Source organism: Leptonychotes weddellii, chromosome 11 (assembly GCF_054177405.1).
Source record: "Leptonychotes weddellii isolate Sample4059 chromosome 11, ASM5417740v2, whole genome shotgun sequence".
Taxonomy (NCBI): Eukaryota; Metazoa; Chordata; class Mammalia; order Carnivora; family Phocidae; genus Leptonychotes; species Leptonychotes weddellii.
In genome coordinates, this window is record NC_138379.1 from 23716025 (window position 1) to 23737534 (window position 21510).

General features: G+C 34.4%; 1 protein-coding gene across 1 annotated transcript in view; it reads left to right on the forward strand.

Moving 5' to 3' along the window:
• The window catches only part of CCDC73 (coiled-coil domain containing 73), a 198234-nt gene that overhangs the window by 111811 nt on the left and 64913 nt on the right, over nt 1-21510 (forward strand). The window contains 3 exon segments of the mRNA XM_081798391.1: nt 5475-5546; nt 10183-10254; nt 12861-12971. Of these exon segments, the coding sequence (XP_081654517.1) occupies nt 5475-5546; nt 10183-10254; nt 12861-12971 (255 nt within the window).

Genomic DNA, 21510 nt, shown 5'->3' on the forward strand with positions numbered 1-21510 from the left:
ACTGACTAATGCAGTTAACATAAAATTGGGCCATACTATAAAGGGTTAGATAGTAAAGTTTCTTTAAAGAAGCAAAACACAATAGACAATAAAAGTCAAAGAAAGAGACTTTCTTACTCCACTAAACTGTATTTAAGTACCTAACTATGCTGTAATTAACAAAGTTACTAATTTTTTTTCATATTGACCTAAATTGGTGATGATATTTTAAAAAATTTGAATGTTTTAATGATCTTTAAATAAACAATCTGAGTCAACAGATAAGTTTGCATTGAATCCATAATGTATGTTTTTTAGAAGTTAGACATTTCTGGTGATTCCCTTATCAGATTACATAATAACTGATGAGTGGGGATGAACCAATGGCAGAGGGGTCACGAATTCAGTTTTCTTCAGGATTCAGATAGTTGGTTGGCATGTGGTATGAATAGGGTAGGAATTGTGTTGAAATGGAGAGCCTTTGTCTTCAGTTCAACATATTTGCCATTCAGCTCCAAAAACTTGTTGCCATATAGAATAATGGGCTTTGTATTATCAGTTCTTCCAATTACCGAAGAGAAACTAGAAATCCAGGCTTTAATAGGAAATCTTTTAGAATATAAAAATAGGAAGTGGGTTGAAAGTTTTTACACAAACTATATTTCTCAGCCAAATCATCTATACAGTGGAGATAAAAGAGCTCTACCATATAACTTTCACTTTTAAAATATGCATTCATTTGATAACTTTTGAAAAACCATTACTCAATCTTGCCCTAAGAGAATTTGAAATTTAATCATCACCTAATACCATGCAAATTAATTACTATATTCTCACATAGTATATATTATGTCTGATAATAGAATTATGAAGAAAGTAGTATGGGAATTCAGAGAAAGGACACATTAAATTCATTAAATATGTGAACAGAAGGAAATCTTAGAATTTCAAATTAGCAATAAATAAAAGCCAAAGGAAATTTGGGTATTCTAAAATAGCAATGATTTGCTAAGGAAATTGTGAAGGAAAACTGGGTATAATTAATGGTATAATATGTGGTAAATAACCTTAAGCAGCATTTCAGTGCACCATAAAATTAGTTATGCTCTGAGTAGAATCATACCCTTTTATAATTACAATGATTTATAGAATGTATATCTCTGTACCACATGGAAAACTGATAAAATGGGTGTTATCTACAATGCTGAAAGGTAACATTATGATACACTTTTGCTATATTAGGATTTTAATTTAGCTATATGCTTTATATTAAACATTTTCTTTTTATTGGAACTTTTCATTTTTATATTTCATTAGTTCTTCAAGCAGCTTTCAAAAGTTATTAATAAAAATCCTTACTGTCAATGAGAAAAATCTATTAAATTTGGTAAGAAAATCACATCTGTAACTTCAATAAAGTATCCAAGAATATAGAACCTTAGAAGTGTTTATTTTTTATTAGCTGCCTTAGGACTACAAGGATTTAAGTGTTTTTATAAAAACAATAAAAGAAGAGTAATTTGATGGCTTATTTACTCTTTATAACCTTTAGAAAGTGTCATGCTTTTTTTAAAATGCTTGCTTCAGGCTGTAGTTTTACAAGATGTGCTGTGTATTGGTCAGGCCTCTTCAGTTCTTGACCCTGAACAGATTTAGGGACATAGTACATACAGCAGGCACATGTCCAAGCAGCCAAAACTGTGACTGGGTACTTTTATTCTCCTTTTCAAACTCATAATCCACCTCCTACGAAATTGCCCAATTCAGTTTCTCATGTTGTCTAATAAAATACTAATCATTCTTTCAGATAGTTTCTTAGTTTGATTAGCTACAAAGTATTCAAGATAAATATCACTAATATGCATGGAATAGCCTAAAAGTTCATATTTTAAAGAACCTCTTTCCTCATTAGTATTTAAGCTACTGTTTTCATATTGTTCAACTTAGTCTATTACAAAGATTTCTGAAATAGAAAAATATTCTAAGAACATTTGTAGGAATTCTTAATGCTTTTGTTTTTCTATTCAACAAATATTTCTAATTGTTATTTTGAAATGTTCTACCGAATATCAGAATGTACTTGTATATTTAAAATAAGTAATATGATTTTGAATGTCTTTCTATCTTCTGTGGTTTATGAAGATTAGATTCTGAGGTTTTTGAAGGAAAGGAGTGTATCATAACAATCCATATTGTCCCACAGCACTCACAATTTCTTACAGGTAATAAAATGGCATGTTTAAGAGGCTCTGGAGACAGATCATCTAGGTTCAAATACCAGCTCTGCTGTTTCGCTGCTATGCGCATGTAGGGGAGTTACTTATTCTCTTGCTAACCTAGTTTCCTCATCTATAAAATGGTGATAATAAGAGTACTTACCTTGAAAAATTATACCTATGATTAAATTAATACATAAAAAGTGCTTAGAACAATATCTAAATCACAGTAAGATCTCAGAACCCATTTAAAAGAGAAGTGTATACCCAGGCCCACATGAAGAAAGCAGTATCTTGCCCATTTTCAATCCAGCTTCTTTGGGATTTGATAAGATGCATACATCTTATCAAGATATAAAATGTTTCTGTCTACCCAGGCCAGTTCTACCCCTACTCCCTCCCCAAGAGGCAACCACTCTTTTGACTATTTTCCACTGTCAATTGGTTTTATTTTTTCTGACACTTCATATAAATGGAATCATACATATGTACTCTTTTAGGTAAGGCTTCTTTCACTCAGCATGATGTTTTAAATTCATCCATATTGTTGTGTCTATCAGCATACAGATCCATGTTTGTTAAGTGTACACTTACGTATTTCATTTTCTCTGGAGTGATTATAAATTACGTTGTATTTTTAATTTTGTTTTCAATAGTGTATAGAAACATGATATTTTGGGTGTTGATCTTTATCCTGAGACCCTGTTGAACTCAGTTATTAATTCTGGGAGATTTTTTTATAGATTCCTTGGGGTTTTCCATGTATACAATCATGTCATGTACAAATAGAGACAGTTTACTTCTGTCTGATTTGTTTCCTTTTTTTCTCTCCTCTCTTTCTCTCTCTTTCCTTTTTTCCCTTTCCTTGTCTGTCTATCCATCCATCCAGTCTTTTATCATTAAATATGATGTTAAGTATAGTGTTTATGAATGCTGTTTATGAAATTGAGATAATTCTCTCTATTCCAAACTGGCTGAGAGTTTTTATTATAAATGAGTGTTGGGTTTTGTCAGTTGTCTTTTCTGTCAATTGTTATGGTCATGTGACTTTTCTTTAGCATGTTGATATGGTGAGATATATCAACTTAATATTGTTGTTGAATCAGCCTAATATATCTGGAATAAATTCTACTTGGTGATGGTGTATACATTGTTGGATTCCATTAGCTAATATGTTGTTGAGGATTTTTCCATCAAAATTTGTGAGAGGTATTCGTTTTAGTTTTCTTTTTTTGTACTGTCTTTGTCTAGTTTTGGTGTCACAGTACATAGGCCTTATAAAATGAGTTGGGATGTGTTTCCTTCCTCTTTTATTTTTCTGGAAGAAACTGTAAAAATGGTGTTAATTCTTCATATGTTTGGTAGAATTCTCTAAAGATGAAACCATGTGGGCCTGGACATGTATTTTCTTGGGAGCTTTTTAACTAGTGTTTATAGGGCTATTTAGATTATCTATATCACCTTGGATCAGGTTTGGTAGTTTGGGATTTTGAAGAATTGGTCCATTTCTGTAAGTTGTCAAATTTATGAGCATAAACTTGTTTGTAGCTTTCCCTTACTAACTTTTTAATGGTTGCAGAATCTGTACATGGTTTCTTTTAGCTCTTAGAGCATATTTAAATTGTTGATGTAAAGTCTTTGTCTAGTAAGTCCATTGTCTGTACTTGCTCGGAGACAGTTCTTTTTAACTTTTTTTTTTTTGCGCCTGTGTATGGATCACACTTTCTTGTTTCTTTGTATGTTTTGTATTTTTTGTTGAGAACTGGACATGGACATTTTGAATATGTGGCAACTCTGGAAATCAGATAATTTTCCTTACCAGGGTTGCTGTTTGTTGTCATTGTTTGTTTAGTGGCTTTTCTGAAAAAATTTTGTGAAGTCTGCTGTTTCTGTCATGTGTGGCCACTGAAGTCATTGTGCTCTTAATTTAATGATCAGCTAGTGCTTTGTTTGGCAGAGATTTCCTTAAATACCTGGAGCCAAAACAACAACAACAACAACAAAAAACTCCCAGGTTTTGTAGAAGGGCTCTCTCTATGTGTGTTGGGGAATACCTTCAACACTGTATACAGGCACTTTTCAAGTCTACCTGTTGAATTTTTCAACAGAAGAATCAAATTTCTTTAGTGATACCTTATGTTTATGGTGTAGGCTAATTCAGGAGTGTTACATGATTTTAAACATAATCAGGATTTTTCTCAGTAACTGCTTCCTGCTTGGCTTTGGGCCTTCTTCCTTGACTTTGGGACTTTTGTGCTGTCTCCCAGAGAGTCTGTCTTTGCAGCCCTCCCAGCTGATCTCCCTGTTCTTTTTATTTGATGCTTCTTTGTCAGGTCGTGGCTGCAGGTGGGGGAATACGGGCATTCTCTGACTTTATTAAGCTTCAGTTCTTAGGTGAAATTGGGTCTCAGGGTGAGGTCTTCACAAGAGTTCTGATCCTTCTTTTGTTTTTAATGCTGGGCCTACTGTATTCCTATATTCTTGCTGTTTTTCTGCTCCTCCTGCCATGATAGAGCTGTTATTTTATTATCCTAGCCTGCTTCTAGCTGCAGTGGCTTTTCACTGGAGCTCTCATGCTGTCATTTTGATTGCCCCTCCCCCTGTAGATTAGGCTCTTGTTCCTTAGGGGAGATGAGGAAGACTGGTCTGTCTAGGTGGAGTTTTCAGTGGTGGACCTTGGTCCCCTTTTCCAGCTGTAGAGGGTTTCCACTAGTGTTCTTAAGTATAGTTTTTGTTGCCCTTTCCCTTACAGATTAAGATTCTTGGTGTGTAGGAGAAATAGAGAAGATGGGTTGTGACTGCTCTTCTCTTCCCCAGCCAGTACCACAGGGGAGAGCTTCTCAGATTGTTGGATTCTTCCCATCTTTCCCTGGAAGCACTTGGTGGGCTTCCTGGAGGAATAACCTTGTAAAATATATAAAACCTCCTTATTTCTGGGGCCCCTGGGAATTCACATTCTTACACTAGTCCATGTTCTGCCTTTACCAATTTATTAAGAACTTTCAGCTGAGTTTTCTTATTAGCACTCAGTGGTTTATGTCCCAGGTAAGCAAATGCTGTGGTTCTCTTCTCCCTGCTGGAGAGAGTTATCTAGAGTTTTGGTTAATTGAATCACCTGGGACCTCAGTTCTCTGATGGGTTTGTCTATCTAATTTGCAATTTGTCCAGACTTTTTTCTTGTTGTAAGCATGAGAGGATGCTCTTTTTATCTTTCTACAAAGAGCTGAAATGTAAAATTTTAAAGTCCTAATTTTCCTAGCATTTTTCTTTTTTATTTAGGAAGCAGAAACTCAATATGAAGAGCAGATTGGTAAAATTATTGTGGAGACACAAGAACTTAAATGGCAAAAGGTGAGTTTTTGTTGTTGTTGTTTTGTTTTGTTTTTTTAAGATTTACCCCAGAGAGAGTGAGCACGCACGTGAGTGGTGGGGCAGGGGTAGAGGGGAGAGAAACTCAAGCAGACTCCTCTGAGCACGGAGCTGATGTGGGGCTCAGTCTCACCATCCTGAGATCATGACCTAAGCTGAAATCAAAAGTTGGATGCTTAATGAACTGAGCTACCCAGGTACCCCAAAAGTGAGTATTTTAAATTTTTATTTCAGATTAGTCTTTTTAGCCTCTACTGAAAGAGCTATTCTAATCCTTAATTGCAGTTGGAATTTTTAAATTTCCTAAACATATTTGGAGATTGTGCATCATTTTAAACAAAGTCTCAAGAGAATTCTGACTAAAATTGTTTTTAATAACATCTGGGCCTCCAGAACACTGAGAATGAAATTTTTTTCCAGGCTTTCTGATAATAATGCTGAAAACTACTATGATCTATTTAATGTCTGAGAAACACATTGTGTATTATAAGAGAGTCAAAATATTTTTTAAGAAGTGAAACCTCTTCATTTTCCCAGGCTGTTATTACATACTGTAAGCAAATATTAAAAAAAACCCGGTGTCAGAGGGACACATGGTTGGTTTTGTCGGTAGAGCATGTGACTCTTGATCCCAGGGTCATGGTTCAAGCCCCATGTTGTGTGTGGACCCTGCTTAAAACAAAAACAAAAACAAAAAACAACCGCCAGTATCATCAGATCTGATTCTCTCTCTAGACTTACTTATACGGAAGCACTTTTGATAGTGCTTCTCATGCCTCTCCACCAAAGTAATCTTAATAGCTAAAAATTGAAATCTTAATTATGGCCCCCTTCTTTTCACTCTTTGGCAATATTGAAATAGGAAGTTGGAGGTAACATATCAGAATCAGAATTCAAGTGACAGAGGATAGCTCAAACTAGAAGTGATGGGAATTTTGAGACCAGACAGGCCCACAAGGTTGTGTAGAATATGGGAGTAAAACTAGAGTTGGGTTTTATGAGGTCCAAGGTATCGAACCTCTCTGCAGAAAGAAAAAACAGATAAACACTAAGTATAAACTGAAACTCCACGCAGATTTCAAAATGTAAAGTCCTATCTTATTTTTGGATAGAGAGAGTCAACAGTATAAAGTTATCCAAATCCTTAAGTTAATCAGTATGTTTAATGCAATCCAATACCAAGAGTGTGTTTGCTGTTCTTAAGCTGTTCTAAGGTTTATGTGGAAATAAACGTACAAGAGTGTCTGGGAAATTTTTGAAAAAGCACAGGACGAAATAATCACACTAGATTCTTAAATATATTATTATAAACTGTAGTAATTAAGGTAGCTTGGTGTAGCATACATGGATAGGTATTCCTCAGAACATAATAGAGTCTAGAAGTAGATTCAAATCATAAGATAAATTAGTGAATGATAAAGGTGGCATTTTTTATTCTGACAAAATTCTAAACTTTCTTTGGAATTTTCATGTCCTTTTTGAGCTAAAGCAGTAAGCAGTTAAATGGAGTCAGTGTTAGAGCTCTCCTAATCTTTAGAACAACAAAGACTTGCCCAAGTATTGTAGAAGAGTGGAGTTACAGAGAAATTTAAGTTCCTTAAGGTTCCTCAGTAAACCCCTGAGGCATAGCTATCCAGGTAAATTGTTGACTTTCCCAGGACAAAACAAACAGGTCACACCATCTTGATCTAAAGGAACACTATAGAAAGCAGAACGTATATTTACAGTGGTAAAATATGTAGAGTCAGATAGCACTGAAGGTAAAATAGTATTTGGGCTCAGTACTACAAAGAATTGGGGCCACGGTTATTTTATTTATTTTTCTTGAACAGATCTTTATCTTCACCCATTGGGTTTCTTGACTGGGAAACAACAGTGTTCAAAGACTAGTATAAAATGTGATTGATCCTTTCTCTATTAGGCTTTTAGACTATTGGCTTTAATTCTTAATTTCTAGTTTTAGAGATTATGTAAAGTTAAGTAGAGGTTTGCTGCTGATATCAGTACGACATTTTGCCCACAAAGAGTGCCACTTCAAAGAAATCTTAATTTGGTTTGATCATACACAGAGGTATCAGGAAGTCAGTATCTGATTGATTAGCTGTGATCTGATTACAATAGAAAAATCCTCAGGGATCTAAAAAAAAAAAAAGTCAGGGAAGAATTTAATTTTGCAGTTCTGTTTACATAGTAGATTCCTTTCTCTTATGCTAATGGGTGTGGTGTCAAAAAGGAGAAAATAATATGTCTCACTTGAAGATCCAGGGATAACAGTTGGAAACTGAAACAGTGGGGAGTATCTCTGGATTATTAGAGATATTCACTATCTGAGTAGCTCATGGACTCTGAGGAAGAGGTTATGTTATGATGGCAGGATTAATGGTATGACTAAAAAAATTTGCAAAGTTTCTTTTAATATTTAGAGAAATTTCTTTTTGCAAGTTTGAGGATAAAATGGGAAGTTGGGTGCATGATTTGCCTTCAGAGCAGTATCATTGATTTGCCCACTTGATGTTTTTCCCCTTCATTTTCTTAGCTAGTTCAGGAAGGTTTTTCCCCAGTGCCCTTTCTGTTTATAATAAGTATCTACAAGTGTCTTTACCAAGAGGCTCACTCCTTCAGTGCTTGATGACTGGAGTGGGAACATTAAGTTGTTTTATCTGTAAGGCCTCCAGTTTATTCTGCTTTTGTCAAAGGCTTTTTGAACATCTGGATTTGAGATCTAGTAATGGGGCCATTTCCCATTCCAGTTTTTGTTGCATATTAAATCTCCTATTTCCAGGTTTAAGGCTGGTCACAAAAAGTAAGGAGAAGCTAGAGGTCACATTTACTTGAGAATGTACTCCTCAGAGAACCTATCCCTGAGGTCCTCAATAAATTCTTTCCTTGTTTGCAGGAGTGGATTAGAATCTAATTTATTTTCATGGAAAACTGGATAATAGCCTCTGAAAGATTTTGTCCAACATCTACATCTTTTCTAAATCTGTCTGATTTCTTGTGCATTTTGTGATTCCCTGTCATTCTTGGGGTCTCCTCACTTTGCTTTTTCCATTCTTCTTTTTTTTTTTTCATTTGAGAGTATGAACCATTGGTACAGATCTGGGAACTGGTAGTACTATTTTTTAAAATTAGCTATAAGAATTGAAATATTTTTTAAAGTTTATTTAATTTATTTTTTTTTAGTAATCTCTATGCCCAGAACAGGGCTCAAACTCATGCCCCAGAGACCAAGAATCATATGCTCTTCAGACTGAGCCAGCCAGGCGCCCCAAGAAGTAAAATATTTTAAAGTAATTGCTAGCTTCAGAAAAAACAAAAAGCTCTGTTAGATAGAATTGTAATTATGGTATATTATATGGCTGAGCATTGAGTAAAAATTGCATAGTCATGATAGTACAAATACTGAAGATTGATTTAAGTCACAGTTTTTATGTAACTCTGTTGGAAGAATAGAGGGAGCAGATGTTAGGTAATGGTTGTACAAGAAAGCCAAACTCCCAACTATCGTAATAGAAGTCAGATAAAATTTTTAAGTTGGTAAATCAACATATATTTAGAAACACGGAGTCAAATAACAAACACTCGAAGATCTAATTTTTTTTTAAGTGTGAGAATTATTCACTAAACATAGAAAAAAAGTTTGAAGTCATCTTGAATCTGAAGAACAGAACACACAACTTCTATCAAAAGTGGGGGAGAGAAGAAAAAAAAAGAAATGGAATCATATATGTGGATTTAAAAAAAATGCCCTATGGTGGTTTTGATTTTATAAAAAAAATTACTTTGGTGAATTTAGAGAATTGTGTCCTCATGTGAACATTTGTGCTTAGATAATAAAATGGGTTTCTTTGGGAACTCTAAAAGACTATAGGTGTCTTGTGTACTAAGACTACTAATTTTAATAACTTTTGATGAAATATTTTCTTCAAGAAAGCTTTGGAGTGAGCCATGTTTAGAGTGTGTGTGTGTGTGTGTGTGTGTGTGTGTTTTAAAGATTTATTTATTTGAGAGAGAGAGAGCATGTGCATGCATGCGAGCAGGGTGGGGGGAGAGGCAGAGAGAGAATCTCAGGTCAACTCAGCATGACCCTGAGATCATAACCTGAGCCTGTTATCAAGAGTTGGACGCTCAACTGACTGAGCCATCCAGGCACCCTGAGTCGTGTTTAGAGTTTAAAATTTTATCTATTTATTTATTTAAGATTTTATTTATTTATTTGAGAGAGAGAGAGCATGGGAAAGGGGAGTGTCAGAGGGAGAGGGAGAAGCAGACTCCCCAGCGAATCAGGGAGCCCGATGCGGGACTTGATCCGGGACTCCAGGATCGTGACCTGAGCCGAAGGCAGTCGCTTAACCAACTGAGCCACCCAGGCATCCTAGAGTTTAAAATTTTAAAGAAATGCATTTTATCATGAAGAAGCAACTGAAAGAATAATTATTGTATGCTGATCCATGACAGGTAAAAAAAAATCATAGAATTGGTTTAAAGTGCATTTCAAGAGCATACAATAATATGTGCAATAAGTGTTTAACTTTTATTTAAATTATGAACCTAATTAAAAGTTAAAACTGAAAGTTGCTCAAATTTATGTTTTAACTTTTCATAATTTTTAATATAGGAAACGCTTCAGAATCAAAAGGAAACATTAGCAAAGCAACACAGAGAAGCAATGGCAGCTTTTAAAAAGCAGGTAATTTCATAAGGATAGGCAAAAACTACAGTTTCAAATATTTCACCTCCCTCCTGTCCCCATATGAGTATTATGGCATACTCACTGAAGACAAAAAGAGTATTAATGGAAGCAGGAGATAAAGTTATTTTGAATCACAACTGACATGTAGTAGAACGAGTTAGTTAAGGGGAGAAATTGGGAAAACTGTTTTCTTGGAGATGTATTTTCATCTGTCCTAAATAAATTAGGTTAGTGATGTGTGTGCTCTTGTTCTTTCTCTCCCTTTCCCCTTTATCCCTTGGATTAGAGTATCCTAGGGTCTTACCTTTTCTGCTGTCTTCCTTTACCCAAGCCAGAAGTAGAATGCTGATGAAAAGCTGAGGTGGAAGGAGGGAGATGTGAAGGATGAGATGTGATTATCATGCACTGAGCCCTTCATAAATACTATCAGCAACTAAGAGCAGAGAAAAACATATATATATATATGATTTAAAAAAATGAATAGCAACTCCTTCAGTTAAATTTTGAGTTCTATAGCTCTTCTTTACTACCTCAAATTGCTCTTCAGTCCCTCATTAGAAAATATAAGTGTAAGAAATGTGCTTATGAAAAATATTCTCAAGAAATTTTTTTCTTATAGTCATTCCAGCATCGCCATTGTTTTCTTCCTTTTTCCTTCCCTCTTTTGTCTTTTTCTCCATACAAGTGTGTATGTTTAGAAAGAGAAATGCATAAAAAGAAATATACCTATATAAGGTAAATAACTAGTTGGTTGAGGTTATTTGTAGTTCACACTGTAGTGTGGATTTGTTTAAGCAGATGATAAACTTTCTTCCTTTTAGTCTGAGATTAGCCTCACCAAAGTTATGGGAGTTTTAAATGAAGACTAAGGAAGCAGAAGCCAAATATACCACATAGTATTCTCCAGGAGAGGGCAAGTCTAGGTCTCTTGTCACAAGGGACTTTCGGCAAAATAAGAATATCTGGGTATCCGAAGGGTAATGGAGAAAGTGCTCTTGGGCTCTTTTTTTTTTTTTTCTTGTTTTTGTTTGTTTCTTTTCCTCCCTTCCCCTCCCCTCCCCACTCCTCTCCTCTTCCTGATTCTTGAATGTAAATGAGGAATGTGGAAAATGAGATGGAGAAGTTCTGAAGAAAAATTTTATTTCTTGGTAATTTTACCTAGTATTCTTGTGTTGCTTAGAATATTCTATTAGTTTTCTTTGGCATGTTGACCCTAGTTACTCTGTTTTAAAATATCACTATTTATTTATGAGACAGCTACATGCATCTTTTTAAAAAAGTTTCAGAAAATACTGTCAATGCTAATACAAATGATACTGATTTCATAAAAGTGTGCCTTCAGAAAACATTACATATTATTTAAGAGTAGATGACAAAATATTGAAACATTGAAAAAAAAACCCGTGGAAGGAAAAACTAAATTTTCAGGGACCATTGGTATCCCTAATCATGTGATTAAATTGTTCATTTCTTTTTGGTGACTGGCTTTTTGCCACCTTCTATGCCTTTTATTATTTTATTTTCTCAGTGTAAAGGTGGCACATTCACATTGTATTACATGTAAAATATTTTTATAGTCTCACTGACCAGTGTAAATCACTGCTAACAGTTTACTTACCTGTATTTTAACTCTTAAAATTATTTATCAGTTGCAAATGAAGATGTGTGCCTTGGAAGAAGAAAAGGTATTTATTAATTTTTTAATAATTTAAAGCATAGTTAAGTGCATTTGATTATCAGTTGTTCACCACAATGAAAAGGAGTATTAGCAATAGATTAATGAAGACTGTTAATTGCTTAAAATCTTAGAAATTGAAAAGAGCCAAGGAAATCATATTACCTCTGTCATTTTACAGTTGGTAGTACTGAAGCCTGGCAAGATTAAATGACTTGCTGAAGCTGAAGCTCTCATTCTGAAGTGGCGAAGTTGGGACTAGAACTCAGCTCTCTTCAGCCCCCAAATTAATGTTTTTTCTGTTCTACTGTAATGTTTTTATTAAGTATATTTTTAGTGCTTTTTCAATTACCTGTTTAAATAAACATTAAAATGATTTGCATCTGGATGTACACCAATTGGGAAAGAAGATACAACTCTGAACTAGAAATTCACCTAGCATTAAATATTTTCTCTAATTATTTGTTAATACATGTTTTTATTATGAATGAGCATACTATTTACAAAGGCCTTTTAAAAAATTCTCCCATATCTTTATAAGACAAATATACTTGTAACTTATTAATTAGAATATATTTATTCTAGCTATGTGAATTAATTATATAGTGTCCATAAATTCTCAGGAAGGCTCTCCTGATAAAATGATTATCATGCACTGAAGCCTCCATAAATATTTGTTATAATATTACACTGATAAAATGATTTGTTATAATTTTCATTTCATGATATTTATAATCTTATAAAGGCCTTATTGTAAGTTCATGATATTTTGAAGTCATTAGGAAGGTAAGTTGTGGTGCAGATCCAAGTTTAAAGATGTGAAGTGTTAGTTTTAAAGTAGAGGTTTTGGTTCTTGAGCTTTTGTATTTTCCCCATTAATAATATCATTTACATTGGAAAGTACTGAATTATAGTTTTTTCCTTAAAGGGAAAATATCAGCTTGCTACAGAAATAAAAGAAAAAGAAATAGAAGGATTGAAGGAAACATTAAAAGCATTACAGGTAAAATAACTTAGTATTGCTTAAAAAAATAATGTGGTATTTTAGCATTGTATTACTAGAATGTCCACTAAACATGTAAGTTAGCCAAACAAAGCTGACAAAAATTCATATATCATATAACTTAGTCACTTTTTCCTGAAAGCCTCGAATTTCAAATTAGTAGGATTTTCCTCATCTTTTATTTTAAAAAGAAATCTTAAAATAGCTTCATTATTTCTTACTGTAATATAATTAAATAAGTATGTTATTTTTAACACTTTGTAAATAAAAAAACCAAGTCAGGCCTATGTATTAGAACTGATTACCTGTAGTCGTTAAAAGTGAAAATAGAATAGCATTAAGCAAGTCATGATTATTTGTTAAGTACTGTGCTTATTTTCTGCAAATACAGAGATGACAAAAACATCACATTTGCCTTTAGGTTGTTCGCAGTCTCGTATAGAATACAGAGGCATACAGCTAATGATGATTCGTTAAATATATTTATTGAGGTCTACAATGTGCCAAGCACTGTTCTAACCACTGGAGATATAGCAATGAATAAAAAGAACAAAAATCTTTACTTTTATGGAGCTTCCATTCAAGGTGGGGGAAAACAAGCAATAAAATGAGATACAAAGTAAAATAAAGGTTGTTAGGAGAGAAATACATGATTTTGAAGTTATCACCCTATAGATAACATTAATTACAAAGACCAAAATATATTTTTACAATGGAAGAATCCTGACGGTCACTTAATCAGGTAATTCACATCATAGTGTGGATTTGTTTAAGCATCTGATAAACTTTCTTTAGTTGATTAAGGTAGTAAGAAGATTCCCTTTTATTCATATCCTCACCAATCTTGTTATCTCTTGTCTTTTTGGTCATAGCCATTCTAAAAGGTGTAGGGTGATACCTCTTTGGGTTTGATTTGCATTTCCCTGATGATTAGTGATGTTGAACGCCTTTTCATATACCTGTTGGCCATTTGTATGTCTTTCTAGAAAAGTCTATTCTGGTCCTCATCCCATTTTTTATATTGGTTTTGTTTTGTTGCTATGGAGTGTACGAGCTTCTAATATATTTTGGATATTAACCCCAATCAGATACATGGTTTGCAAATGTTTCTCCCATTATAGGTTGCCTTTTCACTCCATTGATTATTTCCTTTGTTTGCAGAAGCTTTTTAGTTTTATGTAGTTCTAGTAGACTATTTTTGCTTTTATTGCCTGTGCTTTTAGTGTCCTATCCAAAAAATCACTGCTTGTGCTAATGTGAAGGAGCTTTTCCCCTGTGTTTTTTCTTCTGGTAGTTTTATGGTTTCAGGTCTTATGTTTAAGTCTTTAATTCATTTTGAGTTGATTTTTGTATATAGTAAGAGATTTTGTATATGGTGTGAGATAAGGGTCTGATTTGTCTTCTGCATGAGGGTATCCAATTTTTCTAACACCCATTATTGAAGATAATCTTTTCCCCATTGTGTATTCTTGGTACCCTTTTTAAAGATCAGTTAGCTGTAGTTGCATGGATTTCTGGTCTCTCTATTCTGATCCATTTAACCAGTATGTCTGTTTATACCAGTAACATACTGTTTTGATCACTGTAACTTTGAAATATATTTTGAAATCTGGAGGCCTGATGCCTCTAGCTTTGTTCGTCTTGCTCAAGTTTGCTTTAGCTATTATTTTCTGATTTTAGGGGCTTTCGTGGTTCTGTATGAATTTTAGGATTTTTTTTTTTGTTTCTGTAGAGATTAACATTGTGATTTTGATAGATTGCATTGAATTGGTAGATCACTTTGGATAATATGGACATTTCACAGTATCCTTCTATCCATGAACACAGGATGTCTTTCCACTTAATCTGTCTTTTAAAATTTCCTTAGAAATTTTTTTTTTGTTCTTTTAAAAATGATTTCTATTTCTGTATTGAATTTATTTTTATACATGTATTTTCCTGATTTTGTTGCGTTTTCTATCTATAGGTTTTAAGTAAACTGTTTTTTCCTATTAATGACTTATTACATGATCCTGTGGTAAGACACTTTGTCTTCCTGAGCCTCAATTTTCCTTCAGGTGAAAGGAAGAAATTAAAAACATCAGAATTTCCCAAACAAACAAACAAAAAAAGAATTTCCTAAACAAGATCACTTCATGAACCAGTAATGTATCTACATTACTCTGGTTGTCAGGAGTAAGGAATTTGGGGAGAGGTCTTCATTCACCCACCCAGAAGCGGCATGAATAAGAGAGCATAGATGGAAGGTGGTAAAAGTTGGATTATGAGTAATGACCTGTCAGATTTTAAGCTCTGTAGTTTTATGATGTCATGTTATTTCACTAAATTTTAAACGTACTGAATTTATAAATTAAGATAGTAATTACTCCTACAGAACTGAGGGTGTATTTAATACAGAATGTATTGTTTATACCATTGAAACACAATTTTATTAGGCCTTACTTAACCACAGTGACAAAGGGAATTAAATTGCTGTAGTGTGTACATTTATCCATGAGGAATTGTTAGACATTTGAATACTTCTATAGTTTGGAGAATCATAAACTTACAGAGATGTTGGAAATACAATATAAAGAACTTATTTTTTCCTGAATGATTTAAGAGTAGTATGCCAGTCTGATACTCTACTACCCCCAAAACTATAGTTTATCTTTCCTACAATCAAGGACATTCTCCTACCATCAAAATCAGTAAGTTAACATTGACACATAATTATAATCTAATTCTCATGCCCCAATAAGGTTTTACTAGTTATCTTAATAAGGTGTTTTATAGCCAAAAGATCCAGTTTGAAACCTTGTGTTGCATTTATTTGTCTTCTTTAATTTCTTTTAACTAGACTAGTTCCTCAATCTTTGAGTAATTTTTGTGACTTTGACACTCTTAAAGATTACATACAGTTATTTTGTAGAATGTCTCTCAATGTCTGTTTATGATGATGTTTCCTCATGATTAGAATTCGTTGTATATCTTTGGCAGTAATATTACAGAAGAAAGGTCTTGTTCTTATAATCAAATCCTATCAGATAGTTCATGATTTCATTTTCACTATTGGTGATGTTCAGTTTGATCATTTGTAAGGTAGTATCAGACAGATTTCTCCATTGTAAAGGTACTCTTTTCCCCTTTGTAATCAGAGTATTTTTTAAGGAGATACTTTGAAATTACGTAAATATTTCTCACCAAACTTTTACTATATTCGTTTATTTTTTTATATCAGTGTAGACTTACAGATTTTTTCAGTGGATTAAAATCTATGACTATCATTTATTTTGTTGCTCAAATTATCCTTGATTTGGCTAGTGGAAGTCCATAAAACTGATTACTGAGTCCTTTAGATATGTCTTCATTCTTTCAGCATTTTCCTGCTTTTAGATAAAAGCAAAATGTGCCAGAATCATTTTGTAATTTACTTGACCTTGCACTGGAATGAATCCCATGTTGCCCTGGTTCCTTTTAGTGGAAAATGGTATGTAGAAGCAAAGATCTGGGCACTATTGTACTTATTACTATTGATACATCACTGCTCTCAGACTTTCTTGGTGGACAGAGATCTACGTATGTATTTATATACACACAAATATAATTTATGTTTATTTATAATTTATAATGTTTATTTCCCTAACAACCTATGTATATCAAAAACCATGAATTCACATTACCTCCAATTTTAATACAAAACCACGAGGTTAATTTTAGTTTATTTCCTTTCTGTATTTATACATTTCTTTCCTCTTACAGTGAGAAATGCGCCATTCTTTATCCTTAATATATTTACTTCTTTGATAAACTACCCTGTATTCAACCAGTTTACCATTTTGCCCTGCCTTCCTTCCTAACATAGATGCCCTCTTTTCCCTGCTTGGACTCTGACACCATGAACTGCGTTGCCCTTTTTCAGGGTTGCCCTCCTCACCTTACTCAGCTTCTTTTTAAATTTTATTTTAATTCCAGTATAGTTAACATACAGTGTTATATTAGTTTCAGGTGTACAACATGGTGATTCAGCAATTCCATACATCACTCAGTGCTCTTGATGACAGATGCACCCCTTAATCACCATCACCTATTTCACTCATCCCCCCACCCACCTTCCCTCTGGTAACCATCAGTTTATTCTCTATAGTTAACAGTCTTTTTCTTGGTTTGCCTCTCTCTCTTTCTCTTTAAACTTTGCTTGTTTGTTTTGTTTCTTAAATTTCACATGCAAGTGAGATGATATGGTATTTGTCTTTCCCTGACTGAATTATTCTGCGTAGCATTGTACAGTCTAGCTCCAACTATGTCGTTGCAAATGACAAGATTTCATTCTTTTTTATAGCTGAATAATATTCCATTTTATATATATACCACATCTACTTTACCCATTCATCAGTCAATGGACACTTGGGCTGCTTCCATAGTTTGGCTATTGTAACATAGCTATAAACATTGGGGTGCATATATCCCTTTGAACTAGTGTTTTTGTATTTTTGGGGTAAATACCCAATAATGTGATTGCTAAATCATAGGGTAGTTCTCTTTTTAATTTTTGAGGAACCTCCATACTGTTTTCCATAGTGGCTGCACCAGTTTGTGTTCCCACCAACAGTGCATGAGTGTTCTCTTTTCTCCACATCCTCCCCAACACTTGTTGTTACTTGTGTTTTTGATTTTAGCTGTTTTCACAGGTGTGAGGTGATATCTCATTGTAGTTTTGATTGGCCTTTCCTTGATAATAGTGATGTTGAGCATCTTTTCATGTGTCTGTTGGCCATCTGTATGACTTCTTTGGAGAAATGTCTTTCATGTCTTCTGCCCATTTTTTAATTGGATTATTTGTTTTGGGGGTGTTGAGTTTTATAAGTTCTTTTTTTTTTTTTTTTTTTAAGATTTTATTTATTTGACAGAGACACAGCAAGAGAAGGAACACAAGCAGGGGGAGTGGGAGAGGGAGAAGCAGGCTTCCTGCAGAGCAGGGAGCCCGATGCAGGGCTCCATTCCAGGACCTTGGGATCATGACCTGAGCTGAAGGCAGACGCTTAATGACTGAGCCACCCAGGTGCCCTAAAATTAAAAATTGTAATGGCCGTTCACTAAAAACATGTAAACAATAACAAGGTCTACAAAAGGGAAACTGATATTTCCTTACTACAGTCCCAAATAATATAAAGCCAGTTAATAGAAAATTAATGGGAAAATAAGGTTTGCTGTAAAGAAATGTATTTTATAGTCAGCTTTTTATAAAATTTTTCATAAAGTGAGGGATAACTATAATAGGAAGACATTTGTACTTTATCTTTGAAATTGTCTTCTATACTTAATAAATTAATTAGTGTCAGTATAGTTTTGTTTCTGTATTGGAAAGATGCTTGTATCTTATACTATAATCCACTTCTATGTAATTTTAGAATAAAAAAAGTCATTATATATAATAGCCTCCATAAAAAGATTTCATGTGAGTCTAGTTATATTACTTTCAAATTCTATTTATGTTTCATAGGAATGTAACTATGTTGTAGCTTTTTAAGGTGGGAAATGCTCTAGAGATGTTGATAAAATGTAGCTGTGAATCATGATTCAGAAAGAATTAAATGCAGAGGTGTTAATGTGTGAAGAACAGTGACTTGAAAGAATTTTGTAAATTTGCTCTAGATGTATGAGTTTTACCTTTGGCAAATGGTAGCTATGTTAGTGAAGGTTCTTCAGTGAAACAGAATCAATACTATATACATATAGGAAGAGATTTATTATGAGGGATTGGGTTACCCAACTATGGAAGCAGAGAAGTGCCACAATCTACTTTACTCATTCCACTGCCTCAGATGCTGATGTCACCCAGAAACACCCTCACAGACACACCCAGAAATGTTTAATCTGGGCACCTTTTGTTCCAGTCAAGTAGCCACATAAAATTAAATATTACATTAGCAAATAATAAATTCAGGATTAGAGTGAAAGTGTTCTGAAGTTTGTTTTCCTCTTTTTTTTTTTCTAGATGACTTCTACCCTTTTACTTTTCTTTTGTCTGTATACTTCAAAAAATACTCTGATCTAGGGACGCCTGGGTGGCTCAGTCATTTAAGTGTCTGCCTTTGGCTCAGGTCATGATCCCAGGGTCCCGGGTTGAGCCCCACGTCAGGCTCCCTGCTCGGCGGGAAGCCTGCTTCTCCCTCTCCCCCTCCCCCTGCTTGTGTTCCTGCTCTTGCTGTCTCTCTCTGTCAAATAAATAATAAATAAATAAAAAAACTTAAAAAAATACTCTGATCTCATACCATCTCATGTCTTTCAGTTGGGATCTATGTGCAAAGGACTTTCAAATATATATCTCCAGTCCCAAATCCCACCTGGATTGACATGAAATTTGATATATTCAAAACCATGAACATGATTTTTTTGTTTTAGAAAATATCCCCCTCCTGAAAACTTCTTTGTCTTTTCTTTCCTCATTAATTATGGTTCCCTTTTTTTCCTGTTGCAAATTTTTTCAGCATTCCCCTCAGAGTATATCCAGAATCTGACCACTTCTCACTATAGTCATTATTGAAACTCTACTCCTCTTCATTATCCTTTCATCCGGATTATGACAATAGCTTATTAAGTGGTTTTCCTGCTTCCACCTGTGTCCCCTGTTAGTGTCAACAGAGTGACCCTTTAAAAAAGCAAGTCAGGGTATGTTATACTTGTGCTTGGAACTTTTCAATGTCTTCCTGTCTTAGTCAGTGTAAAAACCTAAATCTATATCATGCATTGCAAGACCGACAATGAATTGCCCCCCTTGCCTCCTACTTTTCTCTGAACTCCTCTATTGCTGTTCTTCCCCCTGCTTGTTCCCTTCCAGCTATATTGGCTTTCTTGTTTTTCTTTTGTGTGTGTGTGTACACATTTAATTTTATTGTAACAGAGCAACTTGTACACTTTTAATGTTTAAAACTGAGCATCATCTTTCCTTTCCAGAGAAACAAGAAGAAATTTAAAAATAAACAGGAACAAAATTATGGTAGAGAATGTCAATTCCAAATAAGATCCTACAGGTTCTGCTCATTCTCCCATTGAGTGGCAGGACTCAAGTCATCATTAGGAGAGAATTTTATTTTAAAAGTGTCAACTTAAACTGCAGGGTGTCGTTAAACATCACAATTAAACATGCCAAAGGAGAAGACAATGTTGTCAAAATCCCCACTTAACCTACCTAACCATCTCAAACTTACCTTTTGCTGACGTTCTATAACCCCATTTTTAAAGTTTTTTTCTTTTTTTTTTTTTAACAGAAAGTAGATACATGTTGGTAAGTGCTAACTGTCCATATTTACATAGAGACACAGTGTAATCTCTGAGCCCAATATACAGAGAAAGGAGGAAAAATTAGAATTCTATGCACTACTACACAGGGCTAAGGGAGCAGAAGATTTTTCTTTTTTCCCACAGAGCACAGGGGTCTTGATTCCATAAAATTTTGTTGTGACAGGAAGGGATAAAAATGAATTTGGACAGAAGAAAGAGAAATTAAAGAGTCGATCCCATTTACAAATGCACCCAAAACCATAAGATACCTAGGAATAAATCTAACCAAAGAGGCAAAGAATCTGTACTCAAAAAACTATAAAATACTCATGAAAGAAATTGAGGAAGACACAAAGAAGTGGAAAAATGTTCCATGCTCATGGATTGGAAGAACAAATATTGTGAAGATGTCAATGCTACCTAGAGCAGTCTACACATTCAAAGCAATCCCTATCAAAATACCATCCACTTTTTTCAAAGAAATGGAACAAATAATCCTAAAATTTGTATGGAACCAGAAAAGACCCCAAATAGCCAGAGGAATGTTGAAAAAGAAAAGCAAAGCTGGCGGCATCACAATTCTGGACTTCCAGCTCTATTACAAAGCTGTCATCATCAAGACAGTATGGTACTGGCACAAAAACAGAGACATAGATCAATGGAACAGAATAGAGAGCCCAGAAATGGACCCTCTACTCTCTGGTCAACTAATCTTCGAGAAAGCAGGAAAGAATGTCCAATGGAAGAAGGACAGTCTGTTCAACAAATGGTGTTGGGAAAATTGGACAGCCACATGCAGAAGAATGAAACTGGACCATTTCCTTACACCACACACAAAAATAGACTCAGAATGGTTGTAAGACTTAAATGTGAGACAGGAGTCCATCAAAATCCTAGAGGAGAACACAGGCAGCAACCTCTTCGACCTCAGCTGCAGCAAGTTCTTCCTAGAAACATTGCTAAAGGCAAGGGAAGCAAGGGCAAAAATGAACTATTGGGACTTCATCAAGATAAAAAGCTTTTGCACACCAGAGGAAACAGTCAACAAAACCAAAAGACAACTGACAGAATGGGAGAAGATATTTGCAAATGACATATCAGATGAAGGGCTAGTATCCAAAATCTATAAAGAACTTATCAAACTCAACACCCAAAGAACAAATAATCCAATCAAGAAATGAGCAGAAGACGTGAATAGACGTTTTTCCAAAGAAGACATCCAAATGGCCAACAGACACATGAAAAAGTCCTCAACATCGCTCGGCATCAGGGAAATCCAAATCAAAACCTCAATGAGATACCACCTCACACC